The sequence below is a fragment of the Fusarium coffeatum genome (genome assembly GCF_003316985.1).
Source record: "Fusarium coffeatum strain FIESC_28 chromosome Unknown BRIP53273_contig_251, whole genome shotgun sequence".
Lineage (NCBI taxonomy): Eukaryota > Fungi > Ascomycota > Sordariomycetes > Hypocreales > Nectriaceae > Fusarium > Fusarium coffeatum.
In genome coordinates, this window is record NW_022158043.1 from 131,954 (window position 1) to 153,851 (window position 21,898).

The 21,898-nt window shown below is 48.5% G+C and overlaps 8 protein-coding genes across 8 annotated transcripts; 3 read left to right on the forward strand and 5 right to left on the reverse strand.

Moving 5' to 3' along the window:
- Positions 1-777: 777 nt before the first annotated feature.
- On the forward strand, positions 778-1,280 carry FIESC28_09605 (uncharacterized protein; the record flags this gene model as incomplete). The annotated part of the gene is made up of 4 exons (XM_031163741.1): positions 778-821; positions 880-1,081; positions 1,133-1,180; positions 1,227-1,280. The coding sequence occupies 4 exons, from the start codon at positions 778-780 to the stop codon at positions 1,278-1,280; spliced, it is 348 nt and encodes a 115-aa protein (XP_031012241.1).
- Positions 1,281-1,693: 413 nt separating this feature from the next.
- FIESC28_09606 (uncharacterized protein) lies at positions 1,694-2,701 on the reverse strand (the record flags this gene model as incomplete). The annotated part of the gene is made up of 1 exon (XM_031163742.1): positions 1,694-2,701. One exon carries the CDS (start codon positions 2,699-2,701, stop codon positions 1,694-1,696), a length of 1,008 nt encoding a protein of 335 aa, XP_031012242.1.
- A 710-nt stretch (positions 2,702-3,411) lies between these two features.
- FIESC28_09607 (uncharacterized protein) lies at positions 3,412-4,353 on the reverse strand (the record flags this gene model as incomplete). The annotated part of the gene is made up of 1 exon (XM_031163743.1): positions 3,412-4,353. The coding sequence occupies one exon, from the start codon at positions 4,351-4,353 to the stop codon at positions 3,412-3,414; it is 942 nt and encodes a 313-aa protein (XP_031012243.1).
- An 867-nt stretch (positions 4,354-5,220) lies between these two features.
- FIESC28_09608 (uncharacterized protein) lies at positions 5,221-6,225 on the reverse strand (the record flags this gene model as incomplete). The annotated part of the gene is made up of 1 exon (XM_031163744.1): positions 5,221-6,225. The coding sequence occupies one exon, from the start codon at positions 6,223-6,225 to the stop codon at positions 5,221-5,223; it is 1,005 nt and encodes a 334-aa protein (XP_031012244.1).
- A 743-nt stretch (positions 6,226-6,968) lies between these two features.
- Positions 6,969-8,465, forward strand: FIESC28_09609 (uncharacterized protein; the record flags this gene model as incomplete). The annotated part of the gene is made up of 1 exon (XM_031163745.1): positions 6,969-8,465. One exon carries the CDS (start codon positions 6,969-6,971, stop codon positions 8,463-8,465), a length of 1,497 nt encoding a protein of 498 aa, XP_031012245.1.
- A 44-nt stretch (positions 8,466-8,509) lies between these two features.
- FIESC28_09610 (uncharacterized protein) lies at positions 8,510-10,339 on the reverse strand (the record flags this gene model as incomplete). Its single annotated transcript, XM_031163746.1, has 3 exons — positions 8,510-9,362; positions 9,726-9,949; positions 10,010-10,339. The coding sequence occupies 3 exons, from the start codon at positions 10,337-10,339 to the stop codon at positions 8,510-8,512; spliced, it is 1,407 nt and encodes a 468-aa protein (XP_031012246.1).
- Positions 10,340-10,824: 485 nt separating this feature from the next.
- FIESC28_09611 (uncharacterized protein) lies at positions 10,825-15,023 on the reverse strand (the record flags this gene model as incomplete). The annotated part of the gene is made up of 7 exons (XM_031163747.1): positions 10,825-11,645; positions 11,698-12,132; positions 12,182-12,506; positions 12,797-12,914; positions 12,973-13,697; positions 13,753-14,396; positions 14,777-15,023. The coding sequence occupies 7 exons, from the start codon at positions 15,021-15,023 to the stop codon at positions 10,825-10,827; spliced, it is 3,315 nt and encodes a 1,104-aa protein (XP_031012247.1).
- A 1,550-nt stretch (positions 15,024-16,573) lies between these two features.
- On the forward strand, positions 16,574-21,520 carry FIESC28_09612 (uncharacterized protein; the record flags this gene model as incomplete). The annotated part of the gene is made up of 11 exons (XM_031163748.1): positions 16,574-17,183; positions 17,228-17,679; positions 17,758-17,854; positions 17,903-18,390; positions 18,437-19,032; positions 19,081-19,429; positions 19,482-20,052; positions 20,102-20,487; positions 20,537-20,723; positions 20,773-21,043; positions 21,097-21,520. 11 exons carry the CDS (start codon positions 16,574-16,576, stop codon positions 21,518-21,520), a joined length of 4,431 nt encoding a protein of 1,476 aa, XP_031012248.1.
- Between the last annotated feature and the right edge of the window lie 378 nt (positions 21,521-21,898).

The following is a 21,898-nucleotide window of genomic DNA, read 5'->3' on the forward strand; positions in this document are numbered from 1 at the left end:
CGAAATAAGAGGTGTGAGTTGACACAGATGCTGAAGGTATGATGAAGCCGATGAATGATGGAAAGAGCGGGATGGAAGTGACTATTTATGCCCTTTCCATTACGAAAGACGAGTCATGATAACTTGAGGTCTCCCGAAAGTTACCCATCCCCAAGTTCCAACTTGCCGGACTGTTGAGGCTTCCGAAATCCAACTTGCTTCGTATTCAAACAACTCATTGTTCAGTATCTGGACAGCATCGTAGCACCTTGTTGTCTATCGTCATTTTAATAAAGTTTGACGAGTGGGTACCATGCACGGCACTTATTGTAAGCCATATATACCGGATTGATGATGCTCTTTTGTGGATTTTGGCGGTTTGGTCCAGCATCTGTGACGATCAAGATACTATTCGGGTTGGGTTGCTGTGGGGGTGGTCAATCAAACAGGATGATTATAGTTTTGACAACCCTCGTATACCGACCACATGGCAAGACGCGGCGGGCCATTCAGACTAAATTGCTCAACCTACATTTCAAAACTGACTGAATTACCCCATTTAATTGGCGGGATATTTGTACCGATATACCGACTTTATCTGAAGTTATGATTGTTCCTTGTATCTGGAGTCATGACATGACAGGATGAACAACTGCCGTCGGACCGATAGCGACTTCCACGGACCAAATACCGAGACGACAAGTATAAAGAGTTACAGGAATCTAGGTTGGAATCATAATCACTCAACTTCTTATCCTTGCATCAATAGTCCATCTGGTAACTCATATCTCATTCATCATGCAGATCTCTTTCTTGGCACTTGCTCTCATGGCTGCAGCTGGGTTTGTCTCAACACCAGTCACGTTCATTTCCAAAAACTGATAAACCGTCTCTTCGCAGTGCTCAAGCCGCCCTCCACAAGTCCGCTGCTTGCGTCTCCAACAGGGTGTCTTCACCTGTAGGCGGCACTCCTTGGAGCGTGAGCTACAATTGGCAGACCAACTATGAAGTCCTCCCTGATGCTACAGAATGTGCCTGCAACTTCTACAAGGCGCGAAACAAGGGAAGCGAATGGTGGAACACATGCCCTGATTGTGCCTTCGTGAGTCAATAAAATTTGGCTAGACGAGCATTTGACTGACACTATTGCTAGGACGGTACTATCTGCAGCTCTCCCGATGGCCATATCGGTGGCGATGAGGTACGTTAATGAATTTTGTTGAGATAAAGGTCTAACCATGTTACAGATGGCATACTACTGCAAGGAGCTGTGTGGTGCTCAGGGATCAGAGGCCGACTAGTGGTTTGGAGTGTATGTTGAGATGACAAGATAGTGTCCATGTTATGTGTGTATATGTTTCTCGAGAGTCTCGTTTTGCTAAGAATACCTTGTGGCGTTTCACCTAGACCATGTTCATCATGTACCGTGTTGAGAGACTTGGGATAATGAGATGTACATCCAAGTTAACCAGGGTTAAAGGTCGCACAATACCATGTTGGGATGTTTCTTTGCAGTGGCTGGCGGGCTGTAAACGGTACACGTATGTAAGGTGAAATGTTGCAGGACTGAGGTAGTCCTCATTTTGGATTAGGTTGAGCTTTTGAGAAGAACAAGAGCCAGTTCAACCAACACTATACGTTTTTACAACTAGGCAGACTCTACTGTCATTGGAGAAGTTTCAAGAAAGCCATGTAACTCTTATGTATCTCGACTCTATGGCAAGGGCCTAGGATCAACACTTTCCAAAGTGGGCGTAACCTCCGCAAATAGACCAGTATCCTCATCAATTGGCAACACATCAATCGTAGTCTCGCGTCTAAAACCGCCACCGTCAGGAATGCGAAATCTATGGTACGCAATGTACCACTCATCCGTACCTGGAATGTTCAAAACCGAGTTATGACCCGTACCCAAAATACCCTTCGATTCATCCTTCTTCAGAATGACACCTCGGTACGTCCAAGGCCCAATGGGGTTGTCAGCTGTCGCGTAGCCAACACGGTAGTTTTCAGAACCTGTGTCGTCGATGGAATAGGTCATGTGGTATGTCCCATCACGGTAATTGACAAACAGACCTTCGCGGAAGTCCTCGAGCCCGGAGATGCGACTCCATGTTCCGGACTTGAGAGATACCATATCGTCGTTGAGCTCTGCGACGACGGGCACGCCGTTGCCCCAGTACAAGTACCACTTTCCACTTTCGGGATCTTGGAAGGCTGCTGGGTCGATGGCCTGGTTGCTGACAATGGGTTCATCTGAAGTTCCCTTGATCATGGGCTTTGACTGAGCCGTCCAGGGTCCCTCTGGATGATCAGCCACAGCAACACCGATGCTCTTTTGGCCTTCCTTGACAGACGGGTTGTTCCCACTGTGGTAAAAGTAAAACTTGCCATCGCGCTCAGCAAAGCCAGGCGCCCAAGCATTGCCGGTAGCCCAAGGAACATTTCCGTTCTCGCCGTCGAGGACAAGAAATGGCTTTTCGCTCTTTGTCCAGGATACTAAGTCGGGAGACTTCCACCAGTAGAACTCATTGCCGCCCCAGCCTTCGAAACCGTCAGTGGTGACAAAGAGATAGTATGTGTTATTGACCACGGCGATGTTAGGGTCAGCCCAGAGTCCAGCTAGGACAGGGCTATCGCGCTTTGACAAGACTCGTGCCGAGGCGGAGCTGAGAGTAAGAAGAGCCACAAGGGCATGGCTTGGGAGGGATAGTAAACGCATGATGAGAGGCTTATCGGAGTTTCCAGACACCTATCGCAACTCCATCTCAATAGCTGGCACTCAGTTATATATCTATTTGGTCTGTATACATTCATATGACGAAGGCCTAGTGCCACTGTTTCTTGGAAGATCGTCACTTTCCTTCCCATTTCACGGACCGTCTCGGACCGAAGCCAAGTTAAATTGACTTTTTTTGGTGCTTGCATTCTATTCGCGCGCAACATAGGTTTTGTTTTCCCCGCAGTCAAATCTGGGGTGATCGGCGTTGCGGGGTGCAGGGCAATCTTTAAGCGCTCGAGTCGTTGGAGGTATCAGCGACTTCGTATTAATTTCCGATACCACCTTGCGGCTTTCCGCGTGACGTGCAATTCCAAGGTTAGATCCTGAAGTGGAACGATGCCTCGGCATTGGATGTACCGTAGGACGAATCTGGGGTAGTGGAGGTTAATTCTGGGGAATGCATGTGAGTTTATTCTCAGTACCTGACATCAGTAGATCGTACGGCAAGATGCGGATCTGCATGAAGTTGTGTTTGGTCACAGAAAGGTGGTGGAACAGGTGGCAATAACTTGGGTCTGTTATCCATGTCGAAATATGTAGGTTAAAATTGAAGTATTTACAGGTTCCAATTCATATACAGGAACGAGCATCCAGCTCACAACTCAAAAGCAGTCCAGCCACATCAAAAAGCTCAACGACAATTGTGCCGTCTAGTAAGCAACAGGCCAGCCATTGTCGTATCGGAGAAGGTTGATACCGAGGAGGGCAGTTCCAGCGTTATCGTAGTAGTGGTAAACGAGCACGTCGGCATCGTTGTCAGTGAAGACAGCGTTGTGGCCAGGACCGTGGATGTTACCGTGGCTAGCCATGATCTCAGTACCGCCACCCGACATCATCTGCTTGCCAGCCTTGTCGACGTAAGGACCGGTGATGCTGTTGGAGCGACCGACCATGACACGGTAGGTGCTGGCGGCACCCTGGCAGCACTTGTCGAAAGAGACCCAGAGGTAGTAGAAGTTGCCCTTCTTGGTGATGAAGGGAGCCTCGACGGCACCCTGGACAGAGGCGTCGCGCTTGGCGAGGTTGTACATCTGGCTGCCGGTGCGTTTACCAGTCTTGGGGTCGAGCTGGATCAGCTTGATGCCGGACCAGAAAGATCCGAAAGAGAGCCACCACTTGCCATCGCTGTCGACGAGGAGGTTACCGTCGATAGCGTTGTAGTCGTTGTTGTTGTTGGACTCAACGACAACACCCTGGTTGGTCCAAGAGCCCGAAGCACCAGTCTTGCTAGTGGCGAGGAAAATGGCAGAGGTGCGCTGACCGAAAGATGAGGCAGAGTAGTACATGTAGTACTGGCCGTTGTGGTAAGAGATATCAGGGGCCCAGAGGTTCTTCTCGCCCTTGGTGTACTGAGTCGTCCATGGCGCTCCGTTGGGGAAAGCAGCGCCAGCTTCCTTCCAGGCGGTACGGTCGGAGGAAGTCTTGAGGGTGACGTAGTCTCCGGTGTGAGCCATCAAGTATCCTCCCTGAGGTGTCTTGACGACAGTGGGATCGTGGACGCGGGTAGCGCCGTTGACGGGACCGGGGTTGGGGTAGGCAGCGCTGACGGCCGAAGCCATAGCCAGCATACCGCTGACGACGAGTTTCCACATGATGGCGATTGAAACAGATCTGCTTGAGAATGAGAGTGAGAGTTGCTGATCAACAGATCTTCAAATGAAACAAAAAGCAGCGATGTGACATTATCTTTATACTGTTGGTTTTTTTGGTCGTCGGCATTTGCCCCGAGTCCTTAATCTATGAGCCTAGTTTCATCAAGTGCTGAAACGGGACTCCATCTTGGCAGTCCTTTACCGCTGTTAAATTTACATGCGACAGGGTCCTGCTGTATCGAGCCAAGTCGACCCGTTAAGCGCACCACGGAGGAATTGCCATTGAGCGGAGTTTACGGGTCCGTGCCGAATTGGGCAATCCTTGTCCGTTAGTCAATCAACGGCTCCGAACTATAGGGACGGCACGGCAATATGAGATTTGGGACGAGATGACGATCACCAATATCTGAACACATGATGTATCCAGAGCTTTGTAAATGGTTGTATAAGATCGTGGCTTCCATGGTGTTGTTTGCGGCTGTATGTTTTGCTGGAAATGGCAGGTCTCTTCTATACGCGTATAGATGGTTGACCGAGAAAGATGGAGACGAGATGAAACTCAAGGCAGGGAACAGGTCACTAGGATCTCTCAAGCCTCACTATTTCGAGTATCGCGTCGGTCTCCTTGCAATTTATCTGCCGCGGAGATATCGGGAGATCGAACCAATACGAGTATTTGCTTGACTTATCGAATGTTCCGAATTGCTTCTTCCAAGTATTCATCACATCTCACTATGTTGTATGTTTCAATGTGCCGATTCTTGTCTCCATGGATGCGGAGGAAAGAGCAAAGGTAAACAGACATACATCGTAAGAGCATTGTTCAGGGTAGACTGAAAGACTTATCACAGCATCGCCATTTTGCTATCATTTATGTTGACTCTGAATGAGAGCCTCCCACTCCGTCAAAAGCCCCATTATTTCAACACTCTTGGCAACATTAGGCGAAGGACGCTCGGCTTCTTTGACACCTCGATTCAAGCAATCCTCCACTTTCCTCACCTGATGACCAAAAGCATCCAGCTCGGCCGGTACGAGTATCTGTTCAGTATCACCGCCATAAGTCTTGAGCTCGATGATATTATTTCCGGCCATTGGCAACCACGGATTGGTGACAAATTTAATCCGTCCTTTGTCACCAAGAACCGCAAATGAGAAATCATTGCCATAGCTATCTGTCGATTGCAAGCTTGCCAGCACGCCATTGTTGAAGCGCACTGTCAAAGAGGCATCGCGAACATGGACGCTACCCTCAGTTGAGATATTGCCGAACCCGTGTAATTGACGCGTCGCGAACGCGTCGCTTCCAAAAGCAGTCTCAATCACAAGATGGAGTAGCGAGACCGGATAACAACCCAAGTTGTAGATAGTACCCATACTGAGGGGATTGGCCTTCTTCCAGATATTCGCAGAGTAATATCCTGAGACACCTCGAACCGTACCAATGCGCCCGTCGAGAAGCAGCTCCTGCAATTTCTTTATCACGGGATGTGTAAGATACATCAGTCCTTCCAAGAAAAAGACATTTGCGTCTTTGACGGCTTTCTCAATAGCTTGCGCGTCCTCCATTGTCGTCGCCAAGGACTTCTCAGAGAGAATTGCCTTGCCTCTGTTTGCTGCTGCTAGAACTGCGGGGGTATGCATGTGGTTTGGTAACCCGACGTAGACAACGTCGATTGAGGCCCTGTCAAGAAGATCGTCGATTGATGTGTACCGCTCAGCGATGTTGTGCTTGTCGGCGAAGGTCGCCAGACGCTCTTCATTTCGACCGAAGACCGCGGCGATGGTGGAGTTTTGGCTGTTGGTGATTGATCTAGCTACGACATCGGAGATGAAGCTCGTGCCGAGCATACCCCAGCGCAACACGGTCATGCTGTGGTGAAACTCAGGAGGATGGTTTCTCCAGAAATTGACAAGGAATTGACGGTCAATTGGAATGGATGGTAGACAGACTATTGTTTAGAAGTTGAGAAGTAACGTTATTATATGCGCATAAGCAAAAGACATCGTGAATTAGCGTTCCCCTCAAACAACTCCGCTGATCTCCGCCTTAGACCGCCGGCTCACTATTTCACCTTACTAATGTATGAGATCAAGCTTTCAATAAACATGAATGATGATTGTTGAATGCCTTTAGTATGGAGACCTGCCAGAAACTGGAGAGAATATGCCGTCTTCACACAATGTATAGCTGTTTCGGAGGGATGACCTCACGTAATAACAACTTGAATTCGACCCCAACCAATCATGGCACTCTCGGCCCGAGAACCGATGCAAACAACACACAACGACCAGCCGTTGTGTATACCGACCGACTACCGATTTGATTTCCGCCTCCTCAGACATGACATCCCAGCTACTGAAATAGTTCGAACACAATCCACAATAGATATTGTCATGATCTGAACATGTTTTTGTCGATTACTCGAACCGAGTACTCCGTTGGGGCAGTCTTCCTGCGTCACGAACAGTATATATATCGGCTTGTCGTCTAGTGTCTGGATGCAAATACACTCCTCTTAACAACGTTTTCCTTCTCACAAGATGCTGTGTTGGCTACTCTAAACTCTCTGTATCTCGCTATGTCTACCAAACCCCCAAATATCGTCTTCATCATGGCTGATGACCATGCCGCCAAAGCAATCTCCTGCTACGGTGCTGGCATCAACAAAACCCCCAACCTAGACCGCATTGCCAATGCAGGTATGCGCTTTGGCCACTGCTATGTCACCAACAGCATCTGCACACCCTCCCGTGCCGCCATTCTATGCGGCACTCACAATCACGTCAATGGAGTATTAACCCTAGACTCCAAGATCAACAAAGGATTGCCAAATGTCGCCAAGCAGCTGAGGTCAAGTCCAGCTAGGTATCAAACCGCCATGATCGGCAAGTGGCACTTAGGTGAGGGAAAAGAACACGAACCTACTGGCTTTGACTACTGGAGCATCGTTCCTGGACAAGGAGAGTATTGGGATCCTCGGTTCATTGAACCGGATGGTACTACTCGAGTCCCTGGCTATGCAACGGACATTATTACAGACAAGTCAATCGACTGGTTGGAGAAACGAGACAAGTCTCGACCTTTCTTCCTCATGTGCCATCACAAAGCACCTCATCGATCATGGGAATATGATCACAAGCATAAAGATCTCTACAAAGATCCCATCCGTCTCCCCGGTACGTTCAGCGACGATTACAAGAATCGTGCCAATGCCGCAAAGGTGGCCAAGATGAGAGTCGCGGAAGATTTGACCTACACGGACCTCGGAGTTGTTCAGCCCGAAGGCCCCAGTAGCATGATCGGAGTCAAGCTACATGACAACGAGACGTCAACCGATCGCAAAATCCCTGTGCCAGAAGACGTCACAGCTTTGAGACTGATCTGCAAAGAAACAGCGGAGGTGTTCACCTTCAAGACCCACCAAGAGCTCGCCGAGTGGAAGTTCCAACGCTATATGCAGCGCTATCTACGAACTATCCAAAGCATCGATGACAATACAGGCCGCATGCTAGACTGGCTCGACAAAGAGGGTCTTGCAGAAGACACCATCGTCATCTACACTTCTGACCAAGGCTTCTTCCTTGGTGAACATGGCTGGTTTGACAAGCGCTTCATGTACGAGGAGAGTTTCCAGATGCCTTTTATGATCCGCTACCCGAAAGAGATCAAGGCTCAGTCTGTTTGCAAGGACATCATTTGTAACGTGGATTTCGCACCTACGTTCTTAGACTTTGCGAATGCTCGAACCCCGACATATATGCAAGGAGTTTCGTTCCGTCCCCTCCTTAACGGCAAAACGCCCGAGGACTGGCAACAAGTTGCATATCATCGGTACTGGATGCATCGCGATATCATCCATGAAACTTATGCGCACTATGGCGTTCGTGATCAGCGGTACAAGCTAATTTACTGGTACAATGAAGGATTTGGTATCGAGGGTACCAGAGAGGGTGGACAGGATAAAGAGTGGGAGTTGTTTGACTGCAAAGAAGATCCTTTGGAACTCTTCAATTGTTATCATGAGGCCAAATACGCTGATGTCGTGCGTAAAATGACGAAGATGTTGGAGGATAAGATGGCGGATATTGGAGATGAACCTGTTCATTGATGGCTAGCTTCGAAAGCAAACCTTCGCGGACGTTTGGTCTTTATTTAAAAGGTATTCCTAGTCTGTTTGGGGCAATTGGGAAGTTTCTGGGGGAGACCCCAAGTTTGAATGGGAACTTTCCCAACATGAGAAGGGGGTATTGCAGTAGCACCCTTTGCAATACCAAAATTGACTCTTAGAAAGTGTCTCAGTTTGGCAGCCCATTCTCGTCTCCCCGAGAGGTCAATGTCTGGAAGAACAACTTGCTCGAGACATAGACCGATAGTAGGTAAAACCTGAAGGATAAGATATCCCCAGAGACTTGGGACAGCCTCCGCTCCCACATGCTCTGGGATCCGCTTAGTAATATTAACTAAAGTTGATAGGCAAGACTCGCATGAAAGATCGATGAAAGACAAAATATTGGTCTCGATGTTGGCCCGGTGAGGGAAGATTGGGTTCACGTTTGCTTGACGTTCCTCGAAGATATTATTCGTGAACAAGAGTGCTTGGTTCAGGATGGCACGAACCAGCCAGTAGAATCGCCAAAGCACCTGTATCATAATTGAAGGGTATGTATGTGAGTTGAGAGGTTTCCATAGGCCATCAAGTAGAGGTTGTAGCCATTCGGGTTGAGATTCCGTTGATAGTGGTTGGGTCGTATATGCTGACGTCGAGGGGAGACTACGTGCCCACTCTTCATATCGCTTGTCCAGTGCCAAAGCGCGGTTAACGATATTAGACAAATGCTGAAAACCATCATCGGAATCACGTTCAAGCAATATTGTTCTCCATTCTGCAAAGAGACATGCAGCTTGGTACATGTGTTCCGTATGTGCATAGAAGTACGGCAAGCTAGGCAAACCCAACTCGTTGACGGATGACCATGAGACAGTAGGAGCTTCGCCCGTCAAAAAGCTGTTATACATCTGCCACAAAATCAGCTTCACTCTCTTAATATTGAATCCTTCATAGCCATACTATTTGTGAAAAGCAGATTGCCGAAACTTCAAACTCTGCTGGAGATTTCATAATTTTGTCTTGTCCACGTATACTTAGTAGTGCAGCACTACCACTAGTATGCGATGCCCAGGAACCTTCCAGCGCCATGGATTCCATCATCAAACTCTGTACCTAGTCAGCAAGCATTCTCTCCAGCAAATAGTTGTACTTGCCTCATAAATTCCCAACAAGACAATTGCAGACATGACATCGCAATATGAAGAAGAATCTTTGATCGAAAGAACTTGTGCTTTCAACATTTGTATCGCTTTTCCATACCATTCATTGGCGTTGTTTAGTGCTTCGGATGAGTTGAACCGCTGCCCGTAACTTGCGTTGGCCAAAGCCTTGAAAGATCTGTGCACAAGACTGTCCACGCTGGCTTTTGCGTAGATGTTGGGGAGATGGGCAAACCATGCCAAGTTATATACTGGAGTGGAATCTGCCGGGGTACTCCAGTCGAAGAGAAATCTTCGAAAGATTTGTGTATCTGAAGAAGTTGACTGCATGATAAATCATCAACCTTAGGGCTGGAGCTGCATAGTATAAGATGGATAGCATACCAGTGATACCATGGCAAAGTTGAGATCTACGATTGCAGGATCGGACTCGATTTCCTTTGCCTCGGGTTTCTTGACTTCCTTGCCTGTCTGTTCAGATGAAGGGACAGTAGGACTCGGATTTGAACCAGTTTTCGTCTCCTTCTTATCATCGTCAGGCCAAACGCATGCCTGCATAGATCGAACACAGGCATTGCAACAAGGCTTTGCCTTGTCACATTTCTTGCGTTTGGCACGGCAAGTAAGACATCCGTCCCTGGAACGTGGATAGTTTCGACGGTATTGCTTGGGGTAGGCAGCTCCCTTTCCAGGCAGCCCTTGCTGAGAATCCATGATAGCTTGAGCTCTTAGTATTAGACAGAGAGATTTGATAATGACTTCATAATGAGAGAATAAACTTGGGGGCCAACGGTACCTATTTATTAGCCTCCATCGTGACATCTTGCTTCCCCTTAGGCTCCATTTTTAGATCCAGCCCTACAGGGTTTATCTTATCTAAACGCTTATCGTGCAGAAAGCCCCACAATCCAACTCTCCTCCCGGGAGGTAATAGGACAGTCCCCATTGAATGGTCTCCTCTGATTTGTCCCGCTATGTGCCAGTTAAGATAGGCAGGCTCTAGAACATGTAGCTCGTCATGTCGGTTTCGTCATGGGACAAGTGCTATTTAACTTTACTTAAGAGAGAATCCTTCACGACTATACAAGGCAACACATCAATTGCTTCTTGTGGTGATGAAAGAGTCATGGATGATGATGAGGCTTAGGCTAATATAGACTTTCTGGATTTGGTGATGAATGTAACAATACATTCTTTCGCTACCACCCCTCCTCAATTGCCTTGAAATAAGACTCAACATTCCATGACTTTTTGATCAACCACCTCTCGACACTCGTCTCATCTGGCAGATTACCAATCTCAAACTCCCACATCCTCTTCTCGATCATCGTCTTCTTGTTCTCAGGTGTAACAGTGCCCTTCTTATACTTGGTCCACGTCCAGCCCTTTCGTGGCTTCATGTCCTTTCCTAATCCATCAGACTCATACTCGCGCTTCCAGCCCTGCATAGCCAGAGGCTCATACACCTCAACCTTCTTTTTGAGCGTCTTGTTTAGGTTCTCATGGTATTGTTGTCTGAAGAAAACTGACGGATGGACACGCTCAACAGTGTAGCCTTCTTCGCGCTTGTAGTAGTCCATCGGTGTGCGAATTACAGCACTGCCCATGGCCTTGTACTCAGCAGTATAGCTGTCGTCGATCTTGCCAATAAGCCAGTCCTGCTTCTCCCAGGCCTTCATGTTGGGATCGCCGGGGCTTTGAATGACACCGTCGATATCCGCCAGTTGCATTTGGAGAGCTTCTTCATCCAGAGCCAGATGTGGGCGGACACGGTCGAGCATCCAAGCATATGCAACACTTGAGAGCCTTTCATTGTCTCCCTTAGGCTGCTTCTTTTCCTTCTTCTCCTCGTCCGTGAGAGCGTTGTCAGAACTACCTCCTCCGACGTTGATATGGGCGCCGGGAAACCAGCACTGAACAAGCTTTGTGGTCTTGTTGTCTGGCTTGACGCACCATAAGCAGGGAGAAAAGGGACCACGCTGTTCATCTAGGGCCAGAGCATGGTATGCATGCTTTACATCTGCAACATCCCGTCAGCTGATGTTGAAGGGCAGGGTCTCCTGGTTACTTACTAGCACTTAGGTCTGTGTCGTGGAATTGGTACGCTTTGCGAAACCGGGAGTTATCAATGGTGACCCAGTGGCCCATATCAGGGATTCCAAGAGCGCCGACAGTGTCCCAAACACCAATCACTTGGATCACAGTGTCTTTGCCAGGACAAGCTACTGCCGCGGGACTGTGGCCTAGAAACTTGGTCCAATGCTCAGTTTGAGAAAACGGCTTGCTAAAGTCTTCTCCCCGGATGAAGTTGCCGTAATGTTCAAGAAAGTGGGCCATCAAATGCGACTTGACGATACCGACTTCTTGTACCAAACCAGCTGTTGAGCGAACAGTGAAGGCACCGCGTGAGAAGCCGAAGAAGTACAGCTCGTCGCCAGGGTTGTAGTTGGAGACGATAAAGTTGTAGGCTTCAAGTACATTCTCGAGGAGACCGAGACCCTGCGAGCCTGTTGCAATTAGTATTTGCCTAGTGTAGTTGCAAGTAATATGTATTACCTTGTCGGTTAGCCTCAACCTTGGTGATATCACCTGTGCCTACGCCAGCGTCGTAGTATACCAACTGCTGCCTCTCATTGCCTTCGCGATCGAGGCCAGCTTTTGCAAGAACACGGCTGATACGAGTGACGTTGGAGGGGCAGCCCTTCTTGGGGTCAATTGTGGTGGAAGACTGCCAGGTTCCATCACAACAGATGATGATCCTTTTGGGCTTCGAGGCCTGTGTAGGACGGGAGATAAAGTCCTTATCGTAAGTGCGTGTCTGAGTCATATTTCCGTCGAAGAGATGAAGAATCAGAATGAATGAGGATGGCAAAATGCGAGTCTAGTCTGTCGTATATATAGTTTTCCTCAACACCGACTTTCGGCAAGAAAGTATCCATGGCTGCCGGTGAGGAGAAGCCAGTCTACGCGCTATAATCCGCCCCGAAGCCAATATTGTAGGGGTTGATGCTAGCTGAATCTACGGTACGAGCCGTTGACGGGACCTAGAACTTCTGGGTCCACTTGAGACCCAGCTCCAATTGGTCCCTTCTTCAGCTGAAGTCTCGTTCTAGTATGGTCTCGGTTCAGACTTCAATAGTTCGCGGTGTTGGTTTCAATAGTTTCACATACAAAAAGGTCGAGATGCATGTTAAGAGCGAAATAGCTGTTGGGGTAGATGCCGGATTGTCCAGAGGGTGGGCGAGAGTCCTTTATTATCCGCATAGCGAACTCTAGTCCAAAGCAAAGGCTAACTTTCGCCGTGTCAAACGAGCTTCAATGTCAACGCCGTACCTTGAGGCACCCACCCTGTCTCTTTTGTTGACTTCAGAGAACAGTAGCGAAGCCAGCCAACTCGCTCATACCAGTCCTCCGGCTCAGCCCACGGGCCTGGGCGTGGCTTCAACACCATGCCAGCAATCCAAAAAGGATCGCCTGGATCGATATCTGGCTCAATGCCCAGTAAGAGGAAGTATGTGTACTGCAATGCCTCTCGTAACTCTGTATCTGTTTCCCAGAAACGGTAGTCGGCAAAGAACGTCCCATATATGTCGCAACTGCGATTATCCCCCACCTCCTTGGACCTGTCTTTTGGATCGCGTTCGGCAGGGCCAACAAGACATCCATTCCGCTGCAGTAGTAGTTGGCTGTGCTGGGAGTGACGCCGCCCCCATTCAACTACCTGACAATTCCTCGCCAGCGGATAAGCCTGCTCAAAGTCTCCAAGTTCAGTATAGGTTCGGATGGAAACAGGCAGCAATTTCCCAGAGATACGTAGATAGCGGCTCTCGACATCTGTATCTAGGTTGAATCTTTGAATGTCTCCATGGAAAGAGGTGGCTTCCACTTGGAAGGTTGAGTGCAACTTAAGTGGCGACCACTCAATTCGGAAATCTCCAGCTGCTGTCCACGTCCAGGACGGGCCTTTTCGCACGCGACCGAGGGACTCTTGATCGCCATAAGCATGCCAAGCCAAGTCCTCCCTTAGACTCTTAAGCCAAAGCCCAGCCAAATAGGACGAGCCTATTGCCCTCTGAACTAGTTAGTACCACAGCTTCTTGCAAATATTGGCATTTCTGATTTGGTACCTGGAACTTGTTTGCTAATCCTGCAAGAGCAGGTAGCTTATCAGTTGGCTTCGTTAGGTTTCGTGTAGAGTAATCCGTCGCTAGCCTTCGCCACAAAGTTGCGATTTCATTTGAAGATAAGTCGTTCAATCGTGAGCACTGATACTTGAACGGCTCGCACTCAGGCAACTTTGGTAAATCCTCGGTCGGACCACGGGGATTGAAGGGGCCTTCTGCCATGGTGCAACTACAAGCGACATCTTCCTGGCATTCCCAGAATATCTCGTTCGGTCCAAAGCACAAGTACCTCCTTGCTAGGTGTCGTTCTTGTAAAGTCCAAGCACGAGTCATCAACGGGAATGCGTCTCCCCCCGGCCATCCGGTACTTGAATGCGAAACAGCGTATCGCATGTAGATTTCATGGCTGATGCCATCAACATTCAGATGGAACTTGTAAGGTTTCGCGTGCTTGTCATGGGCCTCTGCAAAGAATCCTCCGTCGTCATCATCACTTGCTCCTGCTGCTAGTGTTATGTAGGCATTCTCGTAAGTTGCCGCCATGAGCGAGGCTTGCGTTTCCCAGTCCTTTTCGTCGTCCTGGATAATGCAGAAAGTGTCGATCCAAAGATAGCGAATTCCAAGGGCTTTGGTAATTTCAACGGCATCTTGGAATGTCTGTGTCAGCTCAGGCAAAGGTATTCCTCTCTCATTATCCTGTAAATTACTCCGTCTTGTTAAATGCTTTGATCGGGTGCTACCCCAGCAGTGGCTTAGGCATGCGTACTGAACATGGGCAACAGACACAAGCCGCACACATGCTTCGCTACCTGGCTGCAGGTCCAATAAGCGTAACGGAGTGAATGCTGTCGCTTCAGAACACTTTCCGTGCGACTTATCACATGCTTCTATCCAACGTTGAACGCGAGACAAATTATCTTCTAGTCGTGTACTGGAGGGGATCAAGGAAGAGCAAGAGATGTGCTTGAAACGAGGTCGGCCTGAAATTGTAAGAGATGATAACGGTCGTATAGAAGGTCAGACGCACCTGGAAGTGTGAAAATATCTATACCATGCACGCCGTCGTCGAAAAGATGGAAAAACATTTTGGATGTATCAACATTGAAAGAAAGCCATGCCTTAGACCGGGATAGCTCGTCAGGAATGCAATAGGCCCACGTCTCGTGAAGGAGGATGCACCCAGGGCAGCCCGATTGCATTGACCTTTGAAGAGCCTCATACTTCTCGATTGCTCGCTCGCCACAGCCGAATTCATCAGGTTTCATTGCCTTCATTTTTCTGTTCCAGTTAGGGAACGCACATACAGTGCAGCCAGGTATCAGTGCTGCGGTTGACTGTAAATCACCCACCATGGCTTCTTATTGTCCTAGATCACTGCTGCTGGTTGGACTGTCATAGCAAAAATACCTCATGTAGTCGAGTGATAGATGACAGTAGAAGACAACCTAGAGTGATGCCAGTGGATACAAGGGTACTCGGTCTGACCAATAGCATCCACGAATTGTTAGCGGTTGAAGTAAATCAGCTACATATAATGGTAAAGAATGTAAAGAGAGGAGAAAAATCTGGTTGGATAGCCTGGTGTCGTAACCATATCTGATTTTAGCAAAGGCTTGATGCAAGGTGAAACGGTTTCATCAATATGGCTTGATGTCATTTCAACAACCATACGAGGAAATCTACGGTAGAGGTTGATAAGGTCGGACATTGTAATCGATTTGTTACTCTACACAGCAATCTGTTTTCAATTTACCATTGATGTACATATAACTTCAGCTTAATTCTCTACTGGCTATCGTGTACCTAGAGTCTACTTCTGCTGACATTCTCCAACGCCCATCACTTTAATAATCTTCACTCCCTGATCTAGGGTAACGTTAGTGGTTGTGGATTATCGTAACCTTATCGTTATCTATCATTATCGCACATCCAAATCGAACGGCGCAACAATACTCCGACATGCTCCGATCGGACCAATTCATTAACCGTTTTCCCGCCCAAAAAACCGTTTACTGTCCAAACATCGCAAAGTGTGGCTGACATGGATGCCATCAATGTCACGGAGGTCCAGAACACCTTGGCAGCTGAGAAGAGCGTCAACAAAGACAAGGACAAAGACAAACACGTACCTCTGTAACCAAAAATTGCAGTGACTGTCAATAGTGCAAATGTTTTAATGTCTGGCCCTTACGGCGTCGCCGGTGTTGTAGCAGCGAAACGGTGAAGGTGCAGGAGAACGTGGCATTGCATTGGTTTATTGAGATTGGCGATGCAGGCGAGATAAGATCAAGACAGTAAGTAAACCGTAGCGACATTGGGGTCGAATTAACCGGATAAAGATTGGCACAAGACTTTTTTAGCCAGTAACAGAAGGAAAAGGTAAAAACCGTTGGGCCTAAAAAGCTCCGAACCCCTGCAAAGACGATTCCCAAACGGGGGAGCTCTTCATAAGCGAGACTGTCAGACGAAATCTCACCCAACTTTGGGTCGGTCCCCCGCGGGTCCCTATTCTTGCCCAATGATAAACCCCGGCTCCGGTTACATTCAGAGACGACAGAAAAAAATGTATCAAAAGTCGGATGGACTGATGTCCTCCGCGGATTTCCGATGGAGTTTTATCTACAATCTATTGCCCCGGATTATGTGACAAAGTCCGCCTCCTGTTCAACTCTAATCCCACCACCTATCATTGTTTCCAAAGTCCGCAGACGCCATGAGGTAACGGTAGAAGTCAAATTATATATAAACTGAATTTTGAACGGTGGTATTCGATTTCAAGTGCCATTCAAATCTTCCCTAATCGGTTTAGTGGGAACTGGCCAAGATGACCGCTGCCACCACAGCTGCCACGAGCAGGGCCTTATCGCCCGACCTGGGTTCAGCCTCAACTGCCAACAGTATCAAAGACGAACACGATAACGAAACTCACGCAAAATCCACGAAAAACATCAACCAAGAGATCGGAGAACTTGCGCGACAACTTTCAAGGGTATCAACAACAGCTGGAGCAGAATTACAGGCCTTCTCACCACAACCCGGTTCGAAACTAGACCCCAACTCAACAAACTTCGATCCACGATCATGGGTAAAGGCATTCGTCAAACTCGTCGAGTCAGAAGAAGGCTCAGCGCCAACGCGAAGTCTGGGTGTTGCGTTCAGAAATTTGAATGTTTACGGTTGGGGCACTGGAGCCTCGCATCAAAAGACCTTTGTGGACTATCCTGTGGATGCTATCTCATATGTTTCAGGTCTTCTGAGTGGAAGGAAGAAAAAGAAGGTCGACATTCTTCGCAATTTTGAGGGTGTCATCGAGCAGGGAGAGCTGCTACTCGTGCTTGGCCCCCCTGGATCAGGTTGCTCGACGCTCCTCAAAACTATTGCGGGAGAGACAGCCGGTCTTGAAGTCGGATCGGATTCTTACATGAATTTCAGAGGTAAACTGCTCCTTCACCTCACGGAAGTTTACTCACACAGCCAGGTATTGACGAAAACCACATGCGCTCCTCCTTCAGAGGCGATGTTCTCTACAACGCCGAGATCGACTGCCATCTCGCGCACTTGACAGTTGGCGAAACCCTCTCTTTCGCCTCAAGCGCCCATTCTCTTCGTCATGTCCCCGGCGGCGTCACCCGTTCTCAAGCAGATACCATGATGCGAGACGTCATGATGTCCATTTTTGGCATCTCCCACACCGTCGATACTCGCGTAGGAGACGATTTCGTCCGCGGCGTGAGTGGTGGTGAGCGAAAGCGCGTCAGTATCGCAGAAGCAGCCCTGACCGGAGCTAAGCTTCAATGCTGGGATAACACCACACGTGGCCTGGATAGCGGAAATGCAATCAACTTTTGCCGGAACTTGCGCCTTCAGGCTGATCTTGTGGGGGTTGCTGCTGCGGTGGCAATTTATCAGGCGCCGCAGTCAGCTTACGAGGTAAGCACCGAGTTTTGACTGGGTCTCACCATGATGTGAGACATGCTATGCAGAGACGGAGAAGCTAACGCGATATAGCTATTCGATCGGGTGACAGTGTTGTATGAAGGAAAGCAAATCTTCTTTGGTCGGATTCACGAAGCCAAGGCTTACTTCGAGAACTTAGGCTTTGAGTGTAAGTGGAATAATTGGATATGACAGAGTGGAAGCTGACCCAGCCAAGGCCCTGATCGTCAAACAACACCTGATTTTCTCACCTCCATGACCAGTCCCCAAGAGCGACGCGTAAAGCCCGGCTTCGAACACATCGCTCCCCGAACTCCCTCCGACTTCGCCGAGCGCTGGCAAGCAAGCTCCCATCACAAGGCACTCGGCCTTGAATTGGAAACCTACGAGCAAAACCATCCCCGTGCTGAACGCTTGGCCGAGTACAAGGAGTCTCGCCGAGCAGAGCAGTTCAAGGGCCAGCGCAGCAAGTCGCCGTACACGATATCGTACCTTGCCCAGGTGAAGCTTACACTTTGGCGAGGATGGCGACGGTTACTTGCCGACCCTGGCTTTACGATCGCCTCTTTGGTGTTCAATCTGATCATGGCGCTGGTCTTGGGGAGTATGTTCTTCAACCTTCCCGATGATTCGTCAAGCTTTTATTACCGTGGTGGTTTAATCTTCTTTGCTTTACTGTTCAATGCCTTTGCCAGTCAACTTGAGGTATGTCTTATCTTTAATCTGTTATGTCCTTGTGCTGACATGATAGGTCCTTACTGTCTACGCTGAACGGCCTGTTGTCGAGAAGCACAATCGCTATGCCTTCTACCACCAATCCGCTCAGGCCATCGCCAGTTACATCATCGATCTTCCTTACAAGACCGTGAACATGATCATCTTCAACCTAATCATGTACTTCATGGCGAACCTCCGGCGTGAGCCAGGCAGTTTCTTCTTCTTCTGTCTCACCTCTTATCTCACAACGCTGGTCATGTCATGTATCTACCGCACTCTCGCCTGCGTGACGCGCACGATTCACCAAGCCATGGTTCCTGTCTCAATTCTCAGTCTGGGGCTGATGATCTATACTGGCTTTACCATGCCTACGGATTACATGCTTGGATGGTCCCGATGGATGAACTACATCAATCCCCTTGCCTATGCTTTTGAGGCGTTGATGGCGAATGAATTTCATAGTCGGGAGTTTGACTGTGCTACCATGGTTCCTCAAGGTCCTGGATATGATAATCTGCCGGCTAATTCGACTATCTGCTCTGTTGTTGGTGCACTGCCTGGAACGTCCAGAGTCGATGGCGATAGGTACATTAACGAGTCATACAAATACTACAACGCTCACAAGTGGCGGTAAGTACTCCCTCCGAGCCTTGTAAAAAGCTTGACTAATTGGTATAGAAACATTGGTATTCTTCTCGGATTCATAGCTGGCTTCTTGGTCTTCTACATCTTCGCAGCTGAGCACGCAAAGCCTCCCCGGAGCAAGGGCGAGATTCTCGTCTTCCGCAAGGGACGTATGCCTCCCAACTTTGAGAAGAAGGATGGCACGGATGTTGAAGCTCAAGCTACTGAACGACCTGTCGTTGCTGAGAAGGGTACCGATAACGCTACTAGTGGACTCACTGCTGGTGCATCTGTGTTTCACTGGGAAGATCTCTGCTATGATATTCAAATCAAAGGTAAAGACCGACGTCTGTTGGACAAGGTTGACGGTTGGGTCAAGCCCGGTCTATCCACTGCTTTAATGGTAAGTCTTGTCGCGAAGTCGATCTATGGATGATACAATACTGACTGTTCAGGGTGTATCCGGTGCCGGCAAAACAACGCTCCTCGACGTTCTCGCTACACGCGTAACAATGGGTATCGTTAGCGGCAACACCCACATTGACGGTCAATCCACCGACGCCTCATTCCAACACCGCGTCGGCTACGTCCAACAGCAAGACCTCCACCTCAACACCCAAACCGTCCGCGAAGCCCTCGAATTTAGCGCCCTCCTCCGCCAATCCTCCGAAATTCCTCGCAAAGAAAAGCTCGCCTATGTAGAGCACGTCATAGACATGTTAGATATGCAAGAATTCTCAGATGCAGTCATCGGAGTTCCTGGTGAGGGCTTGAACGTTGAGCAGAGGAAGCGATTGACGATTGGCGTGGAACTCGCTGCCAGACCGCAATTGCTGGTGTTTTTGGATGAGCCGACTTCAGGACTTGACTCGCAGACTTCATGGGCAATTTGTGATCTGATTGAGAAGCTTACAGCTAGTGGTCAGGCTGTGTTGTGCACGATCCATCAGCCTTCTGCTATGCTATTCCAGCGTTTTGATCGACTGCTGTTGCTTGCGCCTGGCGGAAAGACGGTGTATTTTGGTGGTAAGTATATCCCAACCATATGTGAAAAGCCACAGCTGACAGTTTCTAGATCTCGGCGAGCAGTCAAAGACTCTTCTCAACTACTTTGAGCGCAACGGCGCTCTCCCCTGTCCCTCTGACGCAAACCCTGCGGAGTACATGCTCAACATCATCCAACCTTCCCACGATGAGGACGTCGAGAACATCGACTGGCACCGAATTTGGAGAAGCTCCCCCGAATTCCAAGACGTCAAGAAGGAGCTTCAGCGACTTAACTCTCTCCCATCTACACAGATTACAGGTACCAGCGCCTTCGACAACGCAGATGCATCGCAGCATCAGGAGTTCGTAGCTTCATTCTGGACGCAGTTCCGTGAGGTTCTGAAACGTGTTTGGAAGCATTTCTGGCGTTCTCCCAATTATATCTGGTCCAAGATAATCTTGATTGTTCTATCGGTATGTTTTACAAACTTTTAGAGAATGTGCAATAACTAACGGCCGATAGTCCCTCTACATCGGTTTCACGTTCGATGCCAAAAACACCATCCAGGGTTTACAGAATCAGCTTTATGCTATTTTCATGTACATGGTTCTTTTCCAGAGTATCAGCAATCAGATCATGCCTATGTTTGTTCCGCAGCGATCTCTGTATGAGGTTCGCGAGAGGCCGTCCAAAATCTACCGCTGGAACAGTAAGTCGTTCGCACAAGTCTCCTGAAGCACTTGGCTAATTACATACAGCTTATATCCTGTCCAACATCTTGGTGGAAGCAGCCTGGAACACCTTCATGTCCGTCATCATCTACTTCTGCTGGTACTATCCTGTTGGCTTCGTACAGAATACCACGTCCGATGATCAACAGATCCGAGGCTTCCTCGTGTTTCTGTTCTTGTGGATGTTCATGCTCTTCACAAGTACCTTTTCACATTTCGCTATCGTATGTATCGGTACCGGTGAAGAGGCCGGTGTTCTTGCGACTTTACTTTGGATGCTATGCATCGCCTTCTGCGGGTGAGTCTCTTCGTACTTGTCCCATTCTGCCTTCATTCACTAACTATTCACAGCGTCGGCGTGACTTATAACGACATTCCCACCTTCTGGACCTTCATGTACTACGTCTCCCCGGCAACATACATAGTCGGTGGCATAATGTCCGTCGCAGTCTACGGCTCCGGAGTTGTATGCGCCAATAATGAGATCCTCCAGATGCAAGTCCCTAGCGGCATGAACTTGACCTGTAATGATTTCATGGGTCCTTTCGTCGACGCAGCTGGTGGATACCTTGTGGATCGTTCTTCAACTGATGTTTGTGAATATTGTTCGCTTGCATCTACGGAGCAGTTTCTGGCCAGGTTTAACATTGACTATGCTGATCGTTGGTGGCACTTCGGTTTGCTTTGGGTTTATGTTATTGTGAATATCCTTGGAGCGCTGGGGTTGTATTGGATGTTTAGGGTGCCGAGAGGAAGTGGTGTTAAGAGAGCTTAAATTGAACAGCATTGGATACGCATAGATAGATAGATAGATGCTAGGGATAGAATATTGCTTTAATTAATTGGAAATATAATAATTGGATACGATAATTGTGTGGCCCTATATACTTTAAGCGGTCCACTGGTTATCACGAACAGCGCGGCTCCAGAACCTGTACCAATCTCATTTGATAGCAGGCTTATTATCCTTGGGTCTTGGCTTTGTGGCTCAATCAAGTTAACTCCTCATCAGGCATGGCCGTCCCATCTTTGCTTATTATTGTGGCGCTTAAAAGAGCGAGTAGGCCAATCATGGCAGCTGGAGTTAAGCGATCTGACAAAGTCCGAGAGCCACGACTGTGAAGGATGGAAGGATCATGAAAATTAGTAGGAC